The sequence below is a fragment of the Leucopleurus acutus genome (assembly GCF_964270905.1).
Source record: "Leucopleurus acutus genome assembly, chromosome: 12".
Taxonomy (NCBI): domain Eukaryota; kingdom Metazoa; phylum Chordata; class Mammalia; order Artiodactyla; family Delphinidae; genus Leucopleurus; species Leucopleurus acutus.
Window position 1 is genome coordinate 58,973,708 of NC_139154.1, and position 17,131 is coordinate 58,990,838.

At 45.7% G+C, this 17,131-nt stretch overlaps 1 protein-coding gene across 1 annotated transcript in view; it reads left to right on the top strand.

Moving 5' to 3' along the window:
• Nucleotides 1-3,676: 3,676 nt before the first annotated feature.
• Nucleotides 3,677-17,131, top strand: part of TMEM178A (transmembrane protein 178A) — a gene marked incomplete at both ends in the record, with an annotated part of 49,286 nt that continues 35,831 nt past the window's right edge. The window contains one exon of the mRNA XM_082852319.1: nucleotides 3,677-4,076. Within this exon, the coding sequence (XP_082708445.1) occupies nucleotides 3,677-4,076 (400 nt within the window). The remainder of the gene's footprint in view (nucleotides 4,077-17,131) is intronic.

The following is a 17,131-nucleotide window of genomic DNA, read 5'->3' on the forward strand; positions in this document are numbered from 1 at the left end:
ACCTGCCCGTGAGCCCAGCTGTCCTGGACTCACTGGGGCCAAGGAGGGAGCTGGAATAATAATCCAGATGTGAGGTGATAGAGGCATAGTGATAGCAAGTGGTAGAAATGAAGAGGAAAGATTGGCTATAAAGACATTTAAAAGGAAGAATCCCTACCACTTTGTGAATGCGATAGAAAGTTCTGAAATATTGGGTCTGAGTGTCTTGACTGACTTGTCAACACCAGAAAGAGAGAGAAGTGAGGAGGGGCAGTTGGACCACAGGGAAATATGTGTTGACCTTTAGACATACTGAGTTCTACAACACAGTGAAACGCCCAGGTGGAAATTCTCTAGCTCTATCCCTGTCATTTTAGGACACAGTTATTCTCCAGGGAGATATTGGTGATATCAGATCTGGAGATGGCAAAGGGAAATTTAACACAAGTGAAGAACAAGCTAAGTTTGAAAACGTTGAGGGCACGGCACCGCCCTCAGCACTGCTGAGACATGCCTCGGTGTTCTGGTTGGGTATGTGATCTCCCATCATCTTGACTACCTGCCAGGCTAAATGCCCTCATACATCGACTGTGCTCTGGCTTAGACTCCTGCTTCTCCTCGCCTGCAAGTATTTAGCTTGTGGTCAGGCATTAGAAGATGTCAACTTTATGACTTAAAAACACAGAAGAGCATTCTTCTTTTACAGTGGGCTCAAATATGGAAGCCTCCAAATCTGTCGGGTAGATACGTAAGTCAGACATATTGAGTGGAATGCCAGTGTCTCTGATCTAGTCCTCTTGGTAAAGTTTAACTCATCCTTTGAGAGTTAACTCAAAAGTTACTGCCTCTAAGTAGCCTTCCTGACTTCCCCAGGTGGTTGGTCTCTTCATTGTCCACGTTGTCACACACTTTGTTCTGCTTTGTGCTAGAGTGCACAGAAAGATCTATGTGTCTGTCTCTCACCACTAGACTGGGAGCATCCAGAAGATGGGAACCATTGATTCATCTTTGTATTTCCCACTCCCTTAACAGAGTGGGGCTCGTGGCTGATAGTTCATTGTTGGAAATATCCAAAAGAGAAGATGTAAGAACGTGGATGGAACGATACGCAGTTGCTGTAGCAAAACCTGTACACACATCATGTGTCACATCCCCGCTGATGCTGTTAATGCTATACCAGCGGAGGCAATGCTCTCATTACCTGCTGCTGGCCCGTATTTGTAACGTGTGACATTCTTTATGGAATACTGTCAAGGGTAATCCATCACGTAGTAACCTTTGGATTATATGCTGAGACTGGTCTTCAACATAGACGTAAATGAACTTCAAGGATCGTGCTGTTTTCTGGGAAGGGTATGATCAAGGGTTCTGGCTAGGAAAATGAAGCAGAACATTATTTTCTTTTAAGTTAAACGTAAGTGCCTGAAAAAGAGGTTTCCTTCTGTCAGCCCCAGTCGGGTCATGGTTATTGTGTGAAGATAATCAGATGACTCTGAAATGTGGCAGAATATTTTTTTCTTAGAGTACCTCGGGGTTTGAAAAGGGGGTGAAGAGTTGCTAAAGGTTTGACCACCCTTGGAACTTGCAAGGTTTGTAATATCTTTATCTTTATCTGATATCTTCATCTCAAGAGGTGTTTTAAAAAATAAAAGGACACATGACAACTTGAGCGAATTTCAGATATCGGCCGTGGGCTCACAGTTAAAGATATTCTCTCTGTATCCATAAAGATTTAGGAATTTACACATAGTATAGAGAGAGTATAAATAAAAGAGAGCTTCTAAGTCTCATCATTTTTGTGTAAATCCAGATAAGACTCCTTTGATGAGCTTAGCGGTTCCTGTTAAGGAAAAGCTTATAGGTGAGAGGAACACTAAAATTATAATTCTTTGTCTTCCTTAATTAGACTGAAGCTCACCATAGATCTTGCTGAAGCTGTGATAAAATTCAGGTAATAATTCACATTGTCAGGTCAGCAGAAATGGGCACGGGGCATCCAGTATGACTGAAGGATTTGCTTAAGTGATCTATCTGTGAACGGAGGTGCTCAGGAGAGGTACACAGTCTTCATGGGAAATAAACCCTCTGAAGATGCTGAGTACAAACAGCAACGAAAATAAATCCCAGCAAGTTTCTTATATCACCCTTACAGATGTCATTTCAGAGGAAATATATAAATCACATTCATACCAATTGACGTGGGGCACTAATTAGTAAGTCCCATTAAATCGTGGAGTAATGACATTCAGCATCTAATGAATGCCTCATCATCTTTTGATCATTAATATTTCACAGCATAAGAACACAAGAATTGGCATCCCTGGGCTCACGCAGCATGGTTTTCTGTCTGTGATGTGGCCCCAGGGGCACTAAGTGGCACGAGGGTATTGCTCCTTTGTCGTGAGGCTGCACAACACAATTAACTCAGGACCCTGAGTCCTAACGTTTCCTCGTTTTAGAAAATGTGAATCTGCCTGCCATTCTCCGAATTAACATCTGCGACTGCCCAGTGCCCTGGAAAACAGACGCAAGCTGAAATGTTGACTTTGCTTCGCTGCTGACCCTCACAGTCCATGCAAGAAACTTGCACAGGAGATAAAAAACAAATCATTCCTCTGATTTATTACTAAGGGCTTTCTTTATTCAAAGGCAGTAATCACCTCACAGAGCAGGTGCCATTGCAAGGGCTTATTGATCCTGTGCGCTTCTAGAAATGCCAGGAGGCCGTCACTCCGGCGGGAGATGGAGGTGGTCAACGAAAAAGAAGTCCATCTCCGCAGGCTGGAGTGGGAGAAAATCTCTGGCCCTAGAGACCTATGGCTCCAGTGACGCTCGGTGCCTTTCTTTCAGAAGAGGGGCTGGAGCGGAGAGAGCTCTGAGAGGCAGCCGTGGGCAAGTGAGAGAGAAAGGGAGGATGACAGGGAGACAGAGCTGCCGAGGGGTCTCCGAGGCTGCATCCTTCAGGAGGACGGAGAAAGGGTCTTCGTCTCCAGATCGAGATTCCTAAGAGTTAAATATCACCACGCAGCCCGACCCGGATGGGATTTGTTTCTGGGTAGAAAACGCGACACTGATCAACATCAACTTGGACAAGTGACAAGACTAGGTCTGATGTTGGTGGATGTCTTTTCAGGTCGTTGGAGGGGAGAGGACGGCAGGCAGTGTGCTCGGGGGTAGCTGGAGAGAAACATCGCGTCCAGGGCAGCGATAGAAAGCGACAAGGAGGAGGCCAACAGAGGGACGAAAAGAGAGGGAGGAAGAGTTGAAGAAAAGTAGGGGGAAAGTAGGGACAGGGTGAAGAGGAGAGAGGAAGGGACGAGGGAGAAGTGAGGGCGGCGAGGAGGGATCCACAAGGGAAGGGGGATCGCGGGAGAGCAGGGAGGACGGGTTGGTCGCGAGGTGCAGAGCGGGCGCAGGGGTGCGCGGGGGTGGCGGCGCCGGGAGGGAGGCGAGGGGGCTGCGGGAGAGGCGGGGGGCGAGGGAGCGCTCGAGGCTCGGGGAGGCGCGGAGCGGCGGACCGGGGAGGGGGCGGGCGCGCGGTCGAAAGGGAGCCGAGGAGGGAGCGCGCCGGGCCGGGAGCCGAGGGCGGGCGGGAGGTGGGGGGCAGGTGGGGGAGCGCGGAGCGAGCGGAGGCCAAGTGCATTGTGTCTGGTGGCGGCGCGCGAGCCCACCGGCGGCTGCGGCGGGGCGGGCAGCCATGGAGCCGCGGGCGCTCGTCACGGCGCTCAGCCTCGGCCTCAGCCTCTGCTCCCTGGGGCTGCTGGTCACGGCCATCTTCACCGACCACTGGTACGAGACCGACCCCCGGCGCCACAAGGAGAGCTGCGAGCGCAGCCGCGCGGGCGCCGACCCCCCGGACCAGAAGAACCGCCTGATGCCGCTGTCTCACCTGCCGCTGCGGGACTCGCCCCCCCTCGGGCGCCGGCTGCTCCCGGGCGGCCCCGGGCGCGCCGACCCCGAGTCCTGGCGCTCGCTGCTGGGGCTCGGCGGGCTGGACGCCGAGTGCGGCCGGCCGCTCTTCGCCACCTATTCGGGCCTCTGGAGGAAGTGCTACTTCCTGGGCATCGACCGGGACATCGACACCCTCATCCTGAAAGGTGAGCGGCGGGTGCGCCCTGCGCCCCGGGCGCCCGCGCGTGGAGCGCAGCCCGCGGCTCCCCAGGGGCGCGCCTGTTCCCGCGGCCGCCTCCCCGCCGCGTCCCCGGCACATTCTTTCGTCTCCCCCGCCGCCTCCTTTCTTTACCCCTCCCCTCTCTCTTTCTTTCCCCGTCCCTCCCTTGTTCTCTCCCGCTCCTCTTTCTTTCCCCGGCTCTCTTCTTTCCTCTCCATCCTCCTTTTCATTTTCCCCTCTTCCCTCAAGTCTGGGCTTCAGCCCCCCGCCTCTATCTCCTTTGCTTCCTTGGCCTCCTTTCCCCCCTCTTCTCCTCGCCTCTCGTCCTTCGCTGTCTTTGTACACGTGCCTGACTTGGAACGCACGGGTCTGTTTTCTGGACGCTGCTCCCCGGGAAGGTAAACATCAAAAAGACCCGACCTTTCCCAGTTGGGCTCCTTCCCTTAAGTTGTACTTTCCTTTTAGAAATACCTTTGAAGGAAAAGTGGTGCAAACCTCAGAAGAGGAGGAAAAGGGCTTTTTCTTGTATTGTGCTGATGTTGGTAGCAGACGGGACTGATGTGGTATGCCAGCCTGGCAGGCTAATGGGGAGCTCAGGAGGCGGGAGGAACCTTCCTCTAAACCCCCGAAGTGCAGGGTTCCTTTGGGTTAGACCTCAGATAACATTAATGCATTGGTGGAGGCAGCTGAATGCCGATAGGACATCTACTTTTTTCCAGCCTTCCTGATGACTGGGCACACCATCCTTAGGCTAGCCACACCAGGGCGAGGAGAGTGGAAAACCGGTCCAAGCCTTTTAAAGTAGAGCTTTCCGTATTTGCACATGGAGTCTCTACAGAATCACTCTCTCTTAAATTTGTGATACCTCGTAAGGCTGTTTTTGTTGTTGTTTTGTTATTTGACACTGAGTTGTAGAGCATCAATTTGCTCCTCTGAGGTCTAGGTGACACCTGGCTCCCATGTGCGTAATCGGATTGTTTGAATTTTTTTGGTAAATGTCATTCATGCAAGAATATTCAGTGTGACAGTCCTACTGCTGAGGCTTCCTTCTAACTTTCCGAGCTTGACCCTTATTACAAATTCTTTTTCTCTGAGATGGAAAGAATAAAACAACCCATCTTCTTCCCTGGGACTCATTATTGCGAAAAAAGAAGACATCTAAAATCAGTACATTTAAAGATTTAGTAGCCATTCAGGAAAGCAAAGAAGCAGATTTGTGTTGAATTCCGGTTTGGAATGGAATTACATGGAAAGGAGGGGGTTAATAACATGTTGGCCTCAGAGTGTTGTTCGTTGGCGTATTCCTCATCTCTCAAACATGTCAACTTCTTCCTTCCCATGGCTAGCTCAGCTGGGGACTGCCATCTGAAATCTGTCTGTGTGTGGAAGGACTCCAGCGCTCTTGGGGGGAAGCAGATACACTAACCTTCCTTTGGGAAGGGCGCTGTATTCTTTCCTCTCCTAACTCACATCCAAATCTGATTTCTCCTCGTGAAGATGCTGCATAATTAATTTGGATAGTAGCACAGTACATGAACAAACTGTAAGAGCTGAATTTGGAGGTTCGGTTATGGAAGGCTCGCTTAGGCAAGGCAATTTTGAAAGCTAAGCAGTGTAGTCCGTCTTTGGAAATGACAGAGCTGCATTTCCTTACGCTCTTCCTCTGCCGAGAGTATTTGATTGCATGTAAACTGGATATAGAATAATGCCTGAAACAGCAGGGTAGAGTTCATTCAATCCAATGGCAGGCAGGAGAGGGTGTCCCACAGGACACTTGCACATTCCCCGCCTCCCCACCTGGGCTGGCTAGCTCAGGTGCCGAGCTCCAGGGAAGTTCAGAATCGAATAATCCTAGAGGCTGAAGGGACTTCAGCGGTCATTCAATCCAACCTCCCCCGCATTGTTGACTCCCTTCTTCTACATCTTTCTGACAAACAGTTGTCCAGCCTAGCACTTTGCTAAGACAGAACTTGTGTGCTAATTAAAAGAATTATAGTTTTCTAGTCATAAATGCAAGTTTGTATTAAAACGATCTCAGGGCTTCCCTGGTGGCGCTGTGGTTGAGAGTCCATCTGCCGATGCAGGGGACACGGGTTCGTGCCCCGGTCTGGGAGGATCCCACGTGCCGCGGAGAGGCTGGGCCCGTGAGCCATGGCCGCTGAGCCTGCGCATCTGGAGCCTGTGCTCCACAACGGGAGAGACCACAGCAGTGAGGCCCGCGTACCCCCCCCAAAAAAAAAAAAAAAAAAAAGAGCTCAGATTTGTAATACTGATGGTGTTTAGCTAATCCTTTTTGTAGGATACTAAAGAGTTCTAGGTTGTCATCAGAAGACCTGGGCTCCATTGCCGGCTCTACTGCTAAATCGCAGGGCTTCCTCCAACAAGTGTCCAGGCCTCCTTGGCCTTCAGTTTTCTAGTTCATAGTAGGAAGCCTCACTGTTCTTTAGGGGATTTTCTAGTTCTAAAATCTGTCATTGTTGTACTAATAGCAATGTAAATTTAGCTTCCTGGGAAGCCTGACATTATTGACATGAGGAGTTTGGAGGAAATGACAGACGTTCAGTACGTTACGTCCTTGATCATAATTTGTTGTTTGGGAGATGGCCAGAAGGGCCTCAAGTACTTTCAGTATTGCTACTCATCTACCTTGGGCTACCTACATAACTCTTCTAGATCTCAGTTTCATCATCTGTGAGATGAATGGGTGAAATGAACAGCTTTAAAATTCTGTGATTCTAAGAATAATTTCAACAGATGATTTTGACACCCATGTTAGGTAAACATTATTACCTTTGTTTTGGCATCTGTGATATGAATTTGGCATTTGTGGTGTATTTTGACATCTGTGGCTGTGGTATGAATGTCTTAAATGAGCCCTGTATAACTAGAAATCAACATGACATCTAATTAAAAACTTTGGACAACTAGGGTCCCACATTTCATTCTTACTTTCTTCTCTGAACTACCTTATGAGTCCTAAGATTTAGAAATGTTAACGATAGGAAATGAAGAAAAGTAGACTCAGATGGGAGAGTGGGGAGGGGTGGAAAGGGCCACAAGAAGTGCCTGACATACTTAATGAGCTTTTGAGGGAAAAAGAGGTCAGCCTTTCTTCGTGTGGACTTAGAGCACAAAGCCAGGAGGTGGGGGCTTCCCTGGTGGTGCAGTGGTTGAGAGTCTGCCTGCCGATGCAGGGGACACGGGTTCGTGCCCTGGTCCGGGAAGATCCCACGTGCCGTGGAGTGGCTGGACCCGTGAGCCATGGCTGCTGAGCCTGCGCGTCTGGAGCCTGTGCTCCGCAACGGGAGAGGCCACAACAGCGAGAGGCCCACGTACCGCAAAAACAAAAACAAAAACAAAGCCAGGAGGTGGGTGAAAGTTACAGAGAGGAAAATGTAGAGTTGATAATATGGAAGACCTCTCACAATTGGAATTGCTTGCATTTCCTGGAGGCTGGGAAAATATTTCTGAGAGATGTAGAGGAAAAAGAAACAGACAATGTGGAGAATAAGAGATTGGCTTAGAAGTGCAACATATAGGCTCTGTAGTGTTCATCTACTTAAGAGAAATCACGTGAGCCAGAAGAGCAGCGGTCTCATTGGGACAAGTATTTGGGAAAATCATCAAACTCTGATTGTCACCCTTTCATTATGATTCTGTTTACTTGTAGCCCAGAGTGACCCTAGAAGGTCTCCCCTAGATTGGACCTCCAATGGAGGTAAAGTTATAGATAAATCCATTAAGGACCAAGACTAGAACTCGATGCTACTCTCCCAGGCTGACGAAAGACCAGCCAGCAGCACAGTTTGCATACTGCTGTTTTTCCTCTTACTGTATTGACTAATCCACATTCACTATCTTGCCCACTGGGATAACATGGGAACTTACAAATGCTGTAGAGATATTAAGTTCACACTATATTATCATAGTTTACTACCCAATAAAACAAATGCCCATCGAAAGGCTGTTATGTGCAAGGTCATATTAGGGAGATTTCGGCTACACATGTGGGGATTCTTTTGTGTTTGAGCTGGTCAATTGACTAACTTATTCTTCCATACATAGACCCTTCTTGCAGTTAACTTTTGTTGCTAAGGAAGCTTTGCTTGTCACAGTAAACACAGTCTCTGATAAGTATGCAAATGAAGTCATCCTCCACCCAGCAACAGGGGGGCTAGAATAGTTGAAGGAGCCTTGTGGTAGGAACTTGAGAGAATGGGTTTAAAGAGTAGGTTCTTGGGCTTCCCTGGTGGCGCAGTGGTTGAGAGTCCGCCTGCCGATGCAGGGGACACGGGTTCGTGCCCCGGTCCGGGAAGATCCCATGTGCCATGGAGCGGCTGGGCCCGTGAGCCATGGCTGCTGAGCCTGCGCATCCGGAGCCTGTGCTCCGCAACGGGAGAGGCCACAACAGTGAGAGGCCCGCGTAACGCAAAAAAAAAGAGTAGGTTCTTTATTCCTTCATTCATCCAGTTTATTCCCTCAATAAATATATATTGAAAGCCAGGTATTATTTTAGGTATAGAAGATACAGGATTGAACAAAATGGATAAAAACACCTGCCCTAATAGAGTTTACATCAAGTGGTGGAGTTATTTTCTAGTGGATTATATAGTCATTACTCTTAGTAGGCTGTGGGAAGAACGCTGTGCAAGCTGCTAGAGCTGGTAAGTACGTGACAGAAAATACAGTGCAGAGTGATGGAGAGCTATACCCTTTGGGGGATGCCTGGCCATTCTGTTCCAAGTGCAATTCTTAGGTTTAAACTACTGGTTGAACAGTAAAATAGGAGGACAGATGGAAGGAGACTCAGTTGGAAACATTCTATAATGCTTCTTTCAGTTACTGAAAACACTGAGTTTAATAAATAAACATTGAAGAGTCTTGTGAATACATTATGTGGAACTTTGGAGAAATTAATTTTGAATAGGAGTTAGTCATTGAAATGATATCAAAAGTGCCAACTGTTCTTACTAGCCTTTAATTGAAAAAAATTTTTTAATTAAAAAATTTCATTAAAAACAATTAACACTATTTTTCAAATAGATGTACTTTGTTTATGTACACCAAATCCTAATATTATATATTGCCTGCAATAAACAAAAGGAAAATGAATGTTGTAGTGTTTTGTTTTTATGAAATTAAAAGTGAAAGAATTTCAGCAATGTGAAGATTCTAATTCTGTAGGCATACTGTTAACCTGGATAAATCATTTGGGATTGAATTCTTGAAACTTGAAATACAGCATGTCCTTGTGGTTTCAGAAGCATTTTTCCTTTAATGAGATAAACAGAGATATCAAAGACAGTAGGACATAAATACTTTGTCATTTCACTCTCTGCAAGTAAAAGAAAGTAGGAGGATTGGTAGGAATTCATTGGGTCTCTTCTTCACTCTGCTAATGATATATCTGTTTCCCCTGTTGGCTTATTTTCCATGAAATTAGTAGTCTGTACAGGACCCACTACGTTCTACCTGACACAGAAATAGATTGATGATTTTCTCCAACTCATTTGTAGACCAAAGTATCATTTGCATTAGAATAATTATCTCCCAAGAGCAGATGTATCTGGGAAATCTGAGAGGCAAGCACTGTTTCTCTTCCCTGACCCATTTGTTCACATACTGTTCTCAGACCTTCTCTTGGACCAGAAGATGCTGCTGGCAAAGGGATTCCTCAGTTTTGGGGGTGCTGGGGGTATCATTAAGACTTCCTTTTTCTTTCTTTACTTCGCAAGGCAGTGGTCTCCAAACTTGTCTTCAGTCTCACTCTATGTAATTTATATTTATTCATTTTAAAATTAGGTGCATGGACTGTCCTGACATATACATCATGAACACAGACAAAAGCAAACCTTGAAGGGATGGGGTAATAAATAGAAAAAGAAGTTCAACTGTTTTCACCCACACTTTCCACAGGACTGCTTGTGTACCCCCTGGCATGTATACACTCCTCTTGGAAGACTGCTGTTCTCACTGCACATCAGCAAAGCTGAGTTTCTCATCTGGGCAGAAGAAGGACTGTTTGTTTACTATCATGGCTGACCTCTGTGGTGGGTCTCCTAGGCCACCGTTGTATCACACATATTCATCTTGCACAGGGGACAGAAGAAGATGCATTTTATTTCTGTATCATTTCTGACCTTAGGCACAGCATTACCCAAGTGTGATACCCTATGTTTCAACACATCCTGTTGCTAACACTCCTGAAGGTTATCTTGCATAGAAATTAGATTCTTACTCGCCTCTCTGCTATCAAAAAAATAAAGACACTTGCTTCCATTCTTTCCATCTGCACAGGGAAGTCACCTTTTAAAAGTGATTCATAAACACAAAAGTGGTTGGTGCTTTAAGTGGTTTGTGATCAAAATTGCCAGAGTCAGTGCCATTTGTATCCACCATGTCTCATGGATAACATTTAGCAATGGCCTTGAGGGGAAAAACGGAAGAGGTTTTGGCTATGCCATAGAAAGTTCACATCCAGTTATACCCGAGTGGCTGTGATTTTTTCTTTAGCTCCTGATTTTTCTTTTTCAAAGCTCAAAATGAGCCGTTAAACCCCATCAGGCAGACTGCTCATAATTGCAAGTGTTCTTGATTACCACAGAAGATATGCTTTTGTTTGGGGAGCATCTGGAAGTTACGTTCCACTGAGGGAGTAACCGAGTCTCCCAGTGTCAATGCTAAATGGGAGACCATGGGGAGTGGCCACATTGAAGGAATTTAGGCAGGTCCTAGGGTTTTCCCAACAGTTACCAAGGGTGAACGCTCCTTTCCTCTTTGAGCCCACCTGCAGTGTGGTATACCCCAGGTTACTGACCTTTGACCTCTGCCAAGCAAACTGTGACCTCGGGTTGACTGTGTCCTTATTCCTGAGTCCGTCTTTTTTTGTGTGTGTCCACCTTGTCTTTCAGAGAGATTCCACTGTCCTTCTTTGACACTCAGTTGTGTGACCATCTGAGGCCCATTTTCCTGTATTATTTGCTGGTTAAAAGAATAAAAATAGGGCTTCCCTGGTGGCGCAGTAGTTGAGAGTCCACCTGCCGATGCAGGGGACACGGGTTCGTGCCCTGGTCTGGGAAGATCCCACGTGCCGTGGAGCGGCTGGGCCCGTGAACCATGGCCGCTGAGCCTGCGCGTCCGGAGCCTGTGCTCCGCAACGGGAGAGGCCACAACAGTGAGAGGCCTGCGTACCGCAAAATAAATAAATAAATAAATTAAAAAACCCATAAGAAAAACCCACTACACCATTGCTATTGTCTAAAGCTTTGCACAACTGGTTGTAAAGATTTTTATCAAAATAAAGGCGTTTTTCAGTAGAAAATGGACTTTATCTTCAACACCTGGTAACATTTATGATGGTTTATTTTTTCACTTTTTTACAGTGTTTCCCTGTGGTTAAAAGTGATTGCAGTGATTAATCTGTTTTATTGCAAGTTTTAACTAAAAGGATGTAGCTGAACTTCTTGGAGCCTGAGAGAGCCCACATCGGCCCTCTTGAAGCTGACAGCCTTTGTTTGCTGCAGAGTACGGGGAAACTACAGGCTGCATTCCATCTTTCTTGTAACTCAGCCAGATAAGCTGATTGCAGACCAAATAATAATGTCATGGGGACACCCATCAGGGAATGCATTAGCAAGTGAAAAAAGGGGAACAATACAAACCATATTTCAGTTTCCGTTATCTTGACTGACTGAGGACACACTGAATTATTTTCTGTAATTTGCTGGATGTCCCCCAGTGTTCAGACTTTTAAGTATTTTGTTCATGGGAAAAAAATCAATCAACTCATTTCTCCTTCAAGGACCAGAAGGTTGTAATATGTTCCCTTTTGGTTTCTCCGGGTTATTTGATACCACATAGGTAGACGGGGAAGTGATTCCAGAAGTATGTGGGAAATTCTGGATGTATAGATAATTCCAGAAGGCTTCATTGTCCCTTTACGACAGGTACCTCAACTGTAAATCAACACTGATGCCTCCATCTACCATGCCAGTAAGCACTGACTTGTATCCTTAGCGTCTATAGCAGGCAAGATTGGGAGAGTGGGGCGTGAGGGTAGGGGTGGGAGGCTGTATGTGACTTGGATCTCTCTTGTCTACATTTTAAGGAATTTTTGTTTGGTGCGGGGGATGTAAACATTTGCTTCACTCAGAAATCAGTCAACAAATGTTACTAATGAGTGTTGAAACGAATTGCTTTTGCAAAGAAGAGGCTGCTCAGTGAAAAACACGGGTGCGGTATCCTCCTTGCCCCGTGAGGTTGTGCTTTCTCTAAGGACCCCCAGAGTAGTGAGGAAGAGGGTCTGAGCAGGCGGATGGGGCTGTTGGTTAATTTGAGTTCGAATGCCATTTCTTGTGTTCTCACAATTTTGAAAACTGCTTACAGTCATGTTTACAGTTGTCATGGAATTTTTCAGCATGGGCATCCTGTTAAATGGTACTCAAGGAGGTTATCCTGAAAAGCAACAGAATCGATCACTTGTCATGGGTTTGAAAAATTATGGAACTCATCATCAGAGAGACAATTTGACCTAGCGGAAGATAAACTGTAAGGGGGGAAGAAACTAAAAATACAATGGTCAATGATAATAATTGAGTGTGGGCCAATTGAAGCTCAGTATGTTTGTTTTATGCCCCTGATACTTAATCACTTATTCCAGGTGATTTAATCCTTAGCATCTAACATATTTTAGGGAGAGTTTGTTTGGTGTTCAGACAATGGAAGTGTTGGCTGAAAGAAGCTAAAACGAACAAATACTAGACAAATAAAGAGGCTGAACTAGAGTGGCAGGAGAAGCGACAGTGACTGCTGACAGGAACGTTTCTGAAAAATACTGTCTTTCTGTTCAGGTGTTTGAAACAAACAAAACAAAAAGGGCACAAGGAAACTGTTTACTATTCATCAGTAAAAGATAAAATCCAGCCAGAAGATGTCAGCTGAAGAAGCCTCAAAGTCATGTATTTCTTTCCTTTTTTCCTCAGCGTTACCTTTTCTTTCTGAAAGAAACTCAGATTGGTTGGAGGAAAATGGGTAAGCACATGTAGAATCAAAGATTCACAGAGTTGAAAGGAACTTTGAGCCGTGATCCTCACCTAATTTTTTTTCCTGTGATGCCTTGATAGAGGATTTTCATGTGCCCTACAGACTTCTGTCAATTACATGCAATTCCTAGCATACCAGCTCTGACTCCCTCCTTTTCTCTCTGAGCGCGTGTTTTCAGAATGCCTGTGACGGAGGGCATGTTGTTATCAGCATAATCTCGATCAGTTTTAATTTATAAAACGGAGTCTAGCTTTTGGACAGGGGAGGCCCTTTGATCTCGTTTAGAGGAGGCTTAGAGACAGCCATCTGATTGGCTGTGGGAGTGGGGGCTTTATCCAGGTTGTGTGTTTTTCAGGGGTGAGGCTGGTACAGGGAGCTGGTGGACACTGTGAGCATGCGTACTTCAGTCTCCCAAAGTCGTCCCCAGGCACCACCACCGATTTGGAAATTGGGAGCTGTATTAATAACTCATTACCTGTTAGCCTTATGAACAGGTCCCAACATACCTGATTTAAGAAAGTTAAAAAAAAATGACAGGAGAAATCATAAAAGGTCACAGTTTTGTTTGCCCTCCAAGTGTGACAGAGTTCTTGAAATAAATCTGTCTGAGAGCCCCTGAAAGGCATTAAACAGAGTAGCTGACTATTCAGTAAACCACACATACAAGAGGATTCTGCAGTCATATTTGATTATGCCATGGGAGAAATTGATGCTTCTTACTAATATGCCCCAGATTTTCATTTGGGAAATTTGTGGCATAGGTATTTTCGAGAGCATGTTTTTATTTCCTAAATTATCACACAGTTCTTGTTTTAGCACTCTTCCAGTTCTATTTGCAGGTTAAAATGGCAGACCTAATTTTTTTCCCCCCTGGCTAAGTATTCTCCCATATATCTAGCTTTCCGGAGTTGTTTTTATTCCTGAAAAGGTCAGGTATGAAACATAATAATTTGGGTTGTCAGTCTAATTTTTTAAAATGCAATTAATAAAGTGCTTGATAAACATTCATCCACTCACATATGTGGGTTTATCAGTTAAGGATCTTTTAGTGCCGAATAGTAGAAAACCCAAATAAAAATGGCTTAACCTACAAGGAAAGTGTATCATCTCCCATAACAAGAACTCTGGAGGAAGCCTGTACCTAGGCTGGTTAATTAAAGATTGAATTCTGTTGGGCTTTAGTTGTCACAACAGGGGCGATTTTGCCTTCAGGCTTGTCTCTTGCTGGGTCGTCAGCAGGAGTGTCAGTCACTTCATCACATAGCAATAGTTCAAAGGCTAATAAAGCAGGAGAGAGAGGCCATGCCCCTTTTTCCTAAACCATTCTCAAAATGAGCGTAGGGCTTCCCTGGTTGAGAGTCCGCCTGCCGATGCAGGGGACATGGGTTCGTGCCCCGGTCCGCGAAGATCCCACATGCCGCGGAGCGGCTGGGCCCGTGAGCCATGGCCGCTGAGCCTGCGCGTCCGGAGCCTGTGCTCCGCAACGGGAGAGGCCACAACAGTGAGAAGCCCGCGTACCGCAAAAAAAAAAAAAAAGAGTAATGTCCCAGAGGTCTCCCAGAAGATTTCCCACAGGCCTCATTGGTTAGAATTATGTCACATGACCATTCCTAAACCAATCCTTGGCGAGTAGAATGGGATTATGGTGATTCCCTTAGACCAATCAAGCTTCTCCTGACAATGGCTAAGGGTTCAGTCTCCCCAGGAAGCACTTGCCTGCCTGACACCTGAATAAAGTCTGGCTACTGTTAGCTCAGGAGACATGGCTATTGTGGCCACAGCCATAGTGCCTGCCACAGCAGGAAAGTCCAAATGGCAGTTCCGTCCTACCTGTGATCATTCCATAGGGAGAACAGGACTGAGAGGAGAACCCCGATGTCTTGCTAGCTCTTCCAGATTTACCGTATTCTCTCTCCACATCCTGCCCTCATGGGAATAGGGGAGGAAAAACCTCTTTTTCCACTATATTCCTAAATTCTCAGGTTGGGTCCTATAAATTGACTGATAAAAGACAGATTAACAAGAGAAAAACAGAAGTTATTAACGTGCATATGGAGCTGTCAGAGATGGGTAACTCAAAGTGGTGGTTAGAACTTGGGTTTATATAGCATCTTAACGAAAGAACAATACATTTTTTAAAAAATTATTTTTTATTTATTTATTTTTAAGAACAATACATTTTTAGGGAAGTGATAAGACAAAGGAAAAGGACTTTGAGTTTCCAGGGCTGACAAATTGTGGGAAGGCAAATATAAGGAGAAACTAATGGTAGATCAGGGCTAGTATTGGCAAGGATCGTTACGTAGATTCCTCTGGTACCAGCTCTGGCTGATAAAGGTCTAGACGTATCTCTGGTAATTCACTTCTTTCCTTCCTGGTACAGAGAAGAAAGAGGGGGCACCTTTATAAATTTATGTCCTGCTTTTAGGAGAAGGGCAGAAAGCTTTTCTTGTATCTGCTGCTTCTCGATTGCTTCAGCTCAAAATAATTCTTATGTCAAAGTGGCATATTTGGGGGCGGCATATTTTGCTCTTCTTCATGGGCATATCGGAGCACCCTGAAAGCCCTGTGCTTTGCTTGCCAAAGAGCTGTTTGGGACTCTTTAATCTCTGGTAACCCAGGGACTGCATGGTTGTTTTTAAGGAGGCTTATTCATAATTGCACTTTAAAAAATGGGATGTAGGGCTTCCCTGGTGGCACAGTGGTTGAGAGTCCGCCTGCCGATGCAGGGGACACGGGTTCGTGTCCTGGTCCGGGAAGATCCCACATGCTGCGGAGCGGCTGGGCCCGTGAGCCATGGCCGCTGAGCCTGCGCGTCCGGAGCCTGTGCTCCACAACAGGAGACGCCACGACAGTGAGAGGCCCGCGTACCGGAAAAAAAAAAAAAAAGGATGTAAAACGTTCAAAACTGTGCATTTTAGGGGATTTTGATGTACTCCAAGATCTGATAGTGCAGTTGTTATTAATTTAATACACACTGTATTGATGAGGTCAGTGTTGTTACACACCTGGAAGGCCACCTGAGGAAGTGGTTATTTAGCAACATATGATTCTGTGTTTGGAGGAGTGGGATGGAGGGAGAGTGTGTTCTGATGGAGCGCAGGCATCTCGGCAGGAGTGTTCAAGTCAGACCACTCCAGGGCACTTCACCTTTCCTGATGGAATTGCTATGCTCTTCTTGGACCTCTCATTTGAAACTGAGAGGCCTATTTATTAAAGCTGGATACCTCTTTAGAGCAGGAATTACAAAGCAGGAAAACAATCTGAACTATTGCAGATGGGCTGAGCTAGCAGGGTGTCAGCATAGAAGCCTCAAAAGATGGTGTAGAGCCACAAGGTATGTGGGAGGACATATATTTGGACCACCAGATTGCACGCCAATTTGTAGGTTCAAAAAGAAAAAAAGCAAGTGAGGAGGAAGGAAAGCGAGGAAAGCAGGAAGGAGCAAATGAACAACTATTGGGTGGCTCTTTGGGGAACCAGTTCTCTGGGATCTTGTTTCTTTAAATATCTATCAGGTTTCTCTTTCTAAAATAAAATCGTATCATGTCTTTCCTTTGATTAAAAATCACGGTCTGATGGATTCCCCAATAAGTTAAAAATAGACTGACTCAATGATCCAGCAGTTCCACTCCTAGGAATATACCCTAGAATGGAATATACCCTAGAATGGAAAATAGGGACTCAAACAAAAACTTATACATGAATGTTCATAGCAGCACTGTTCGTCATAGCCAAAAGGTGGATACAACCCAAATGTCCATGAGTTGATGAATGGATAAACAAAATGTGCTATGTCTATATAATGGAACATTACTCAGCTATGAAAAGGAACGATGTACTGGTACATGCCACAACACGGATGAACCGTGAAAACACTATGCTCGGTGAAACAAGCCAGACACAAAAGGCAAAGTATTGTAAGATTCCGTTTATATGAAATATCCAGAATAAGCCAGTCCATAGAGACAGAAGACAAGGAGGGAGGAATGTGGAGTG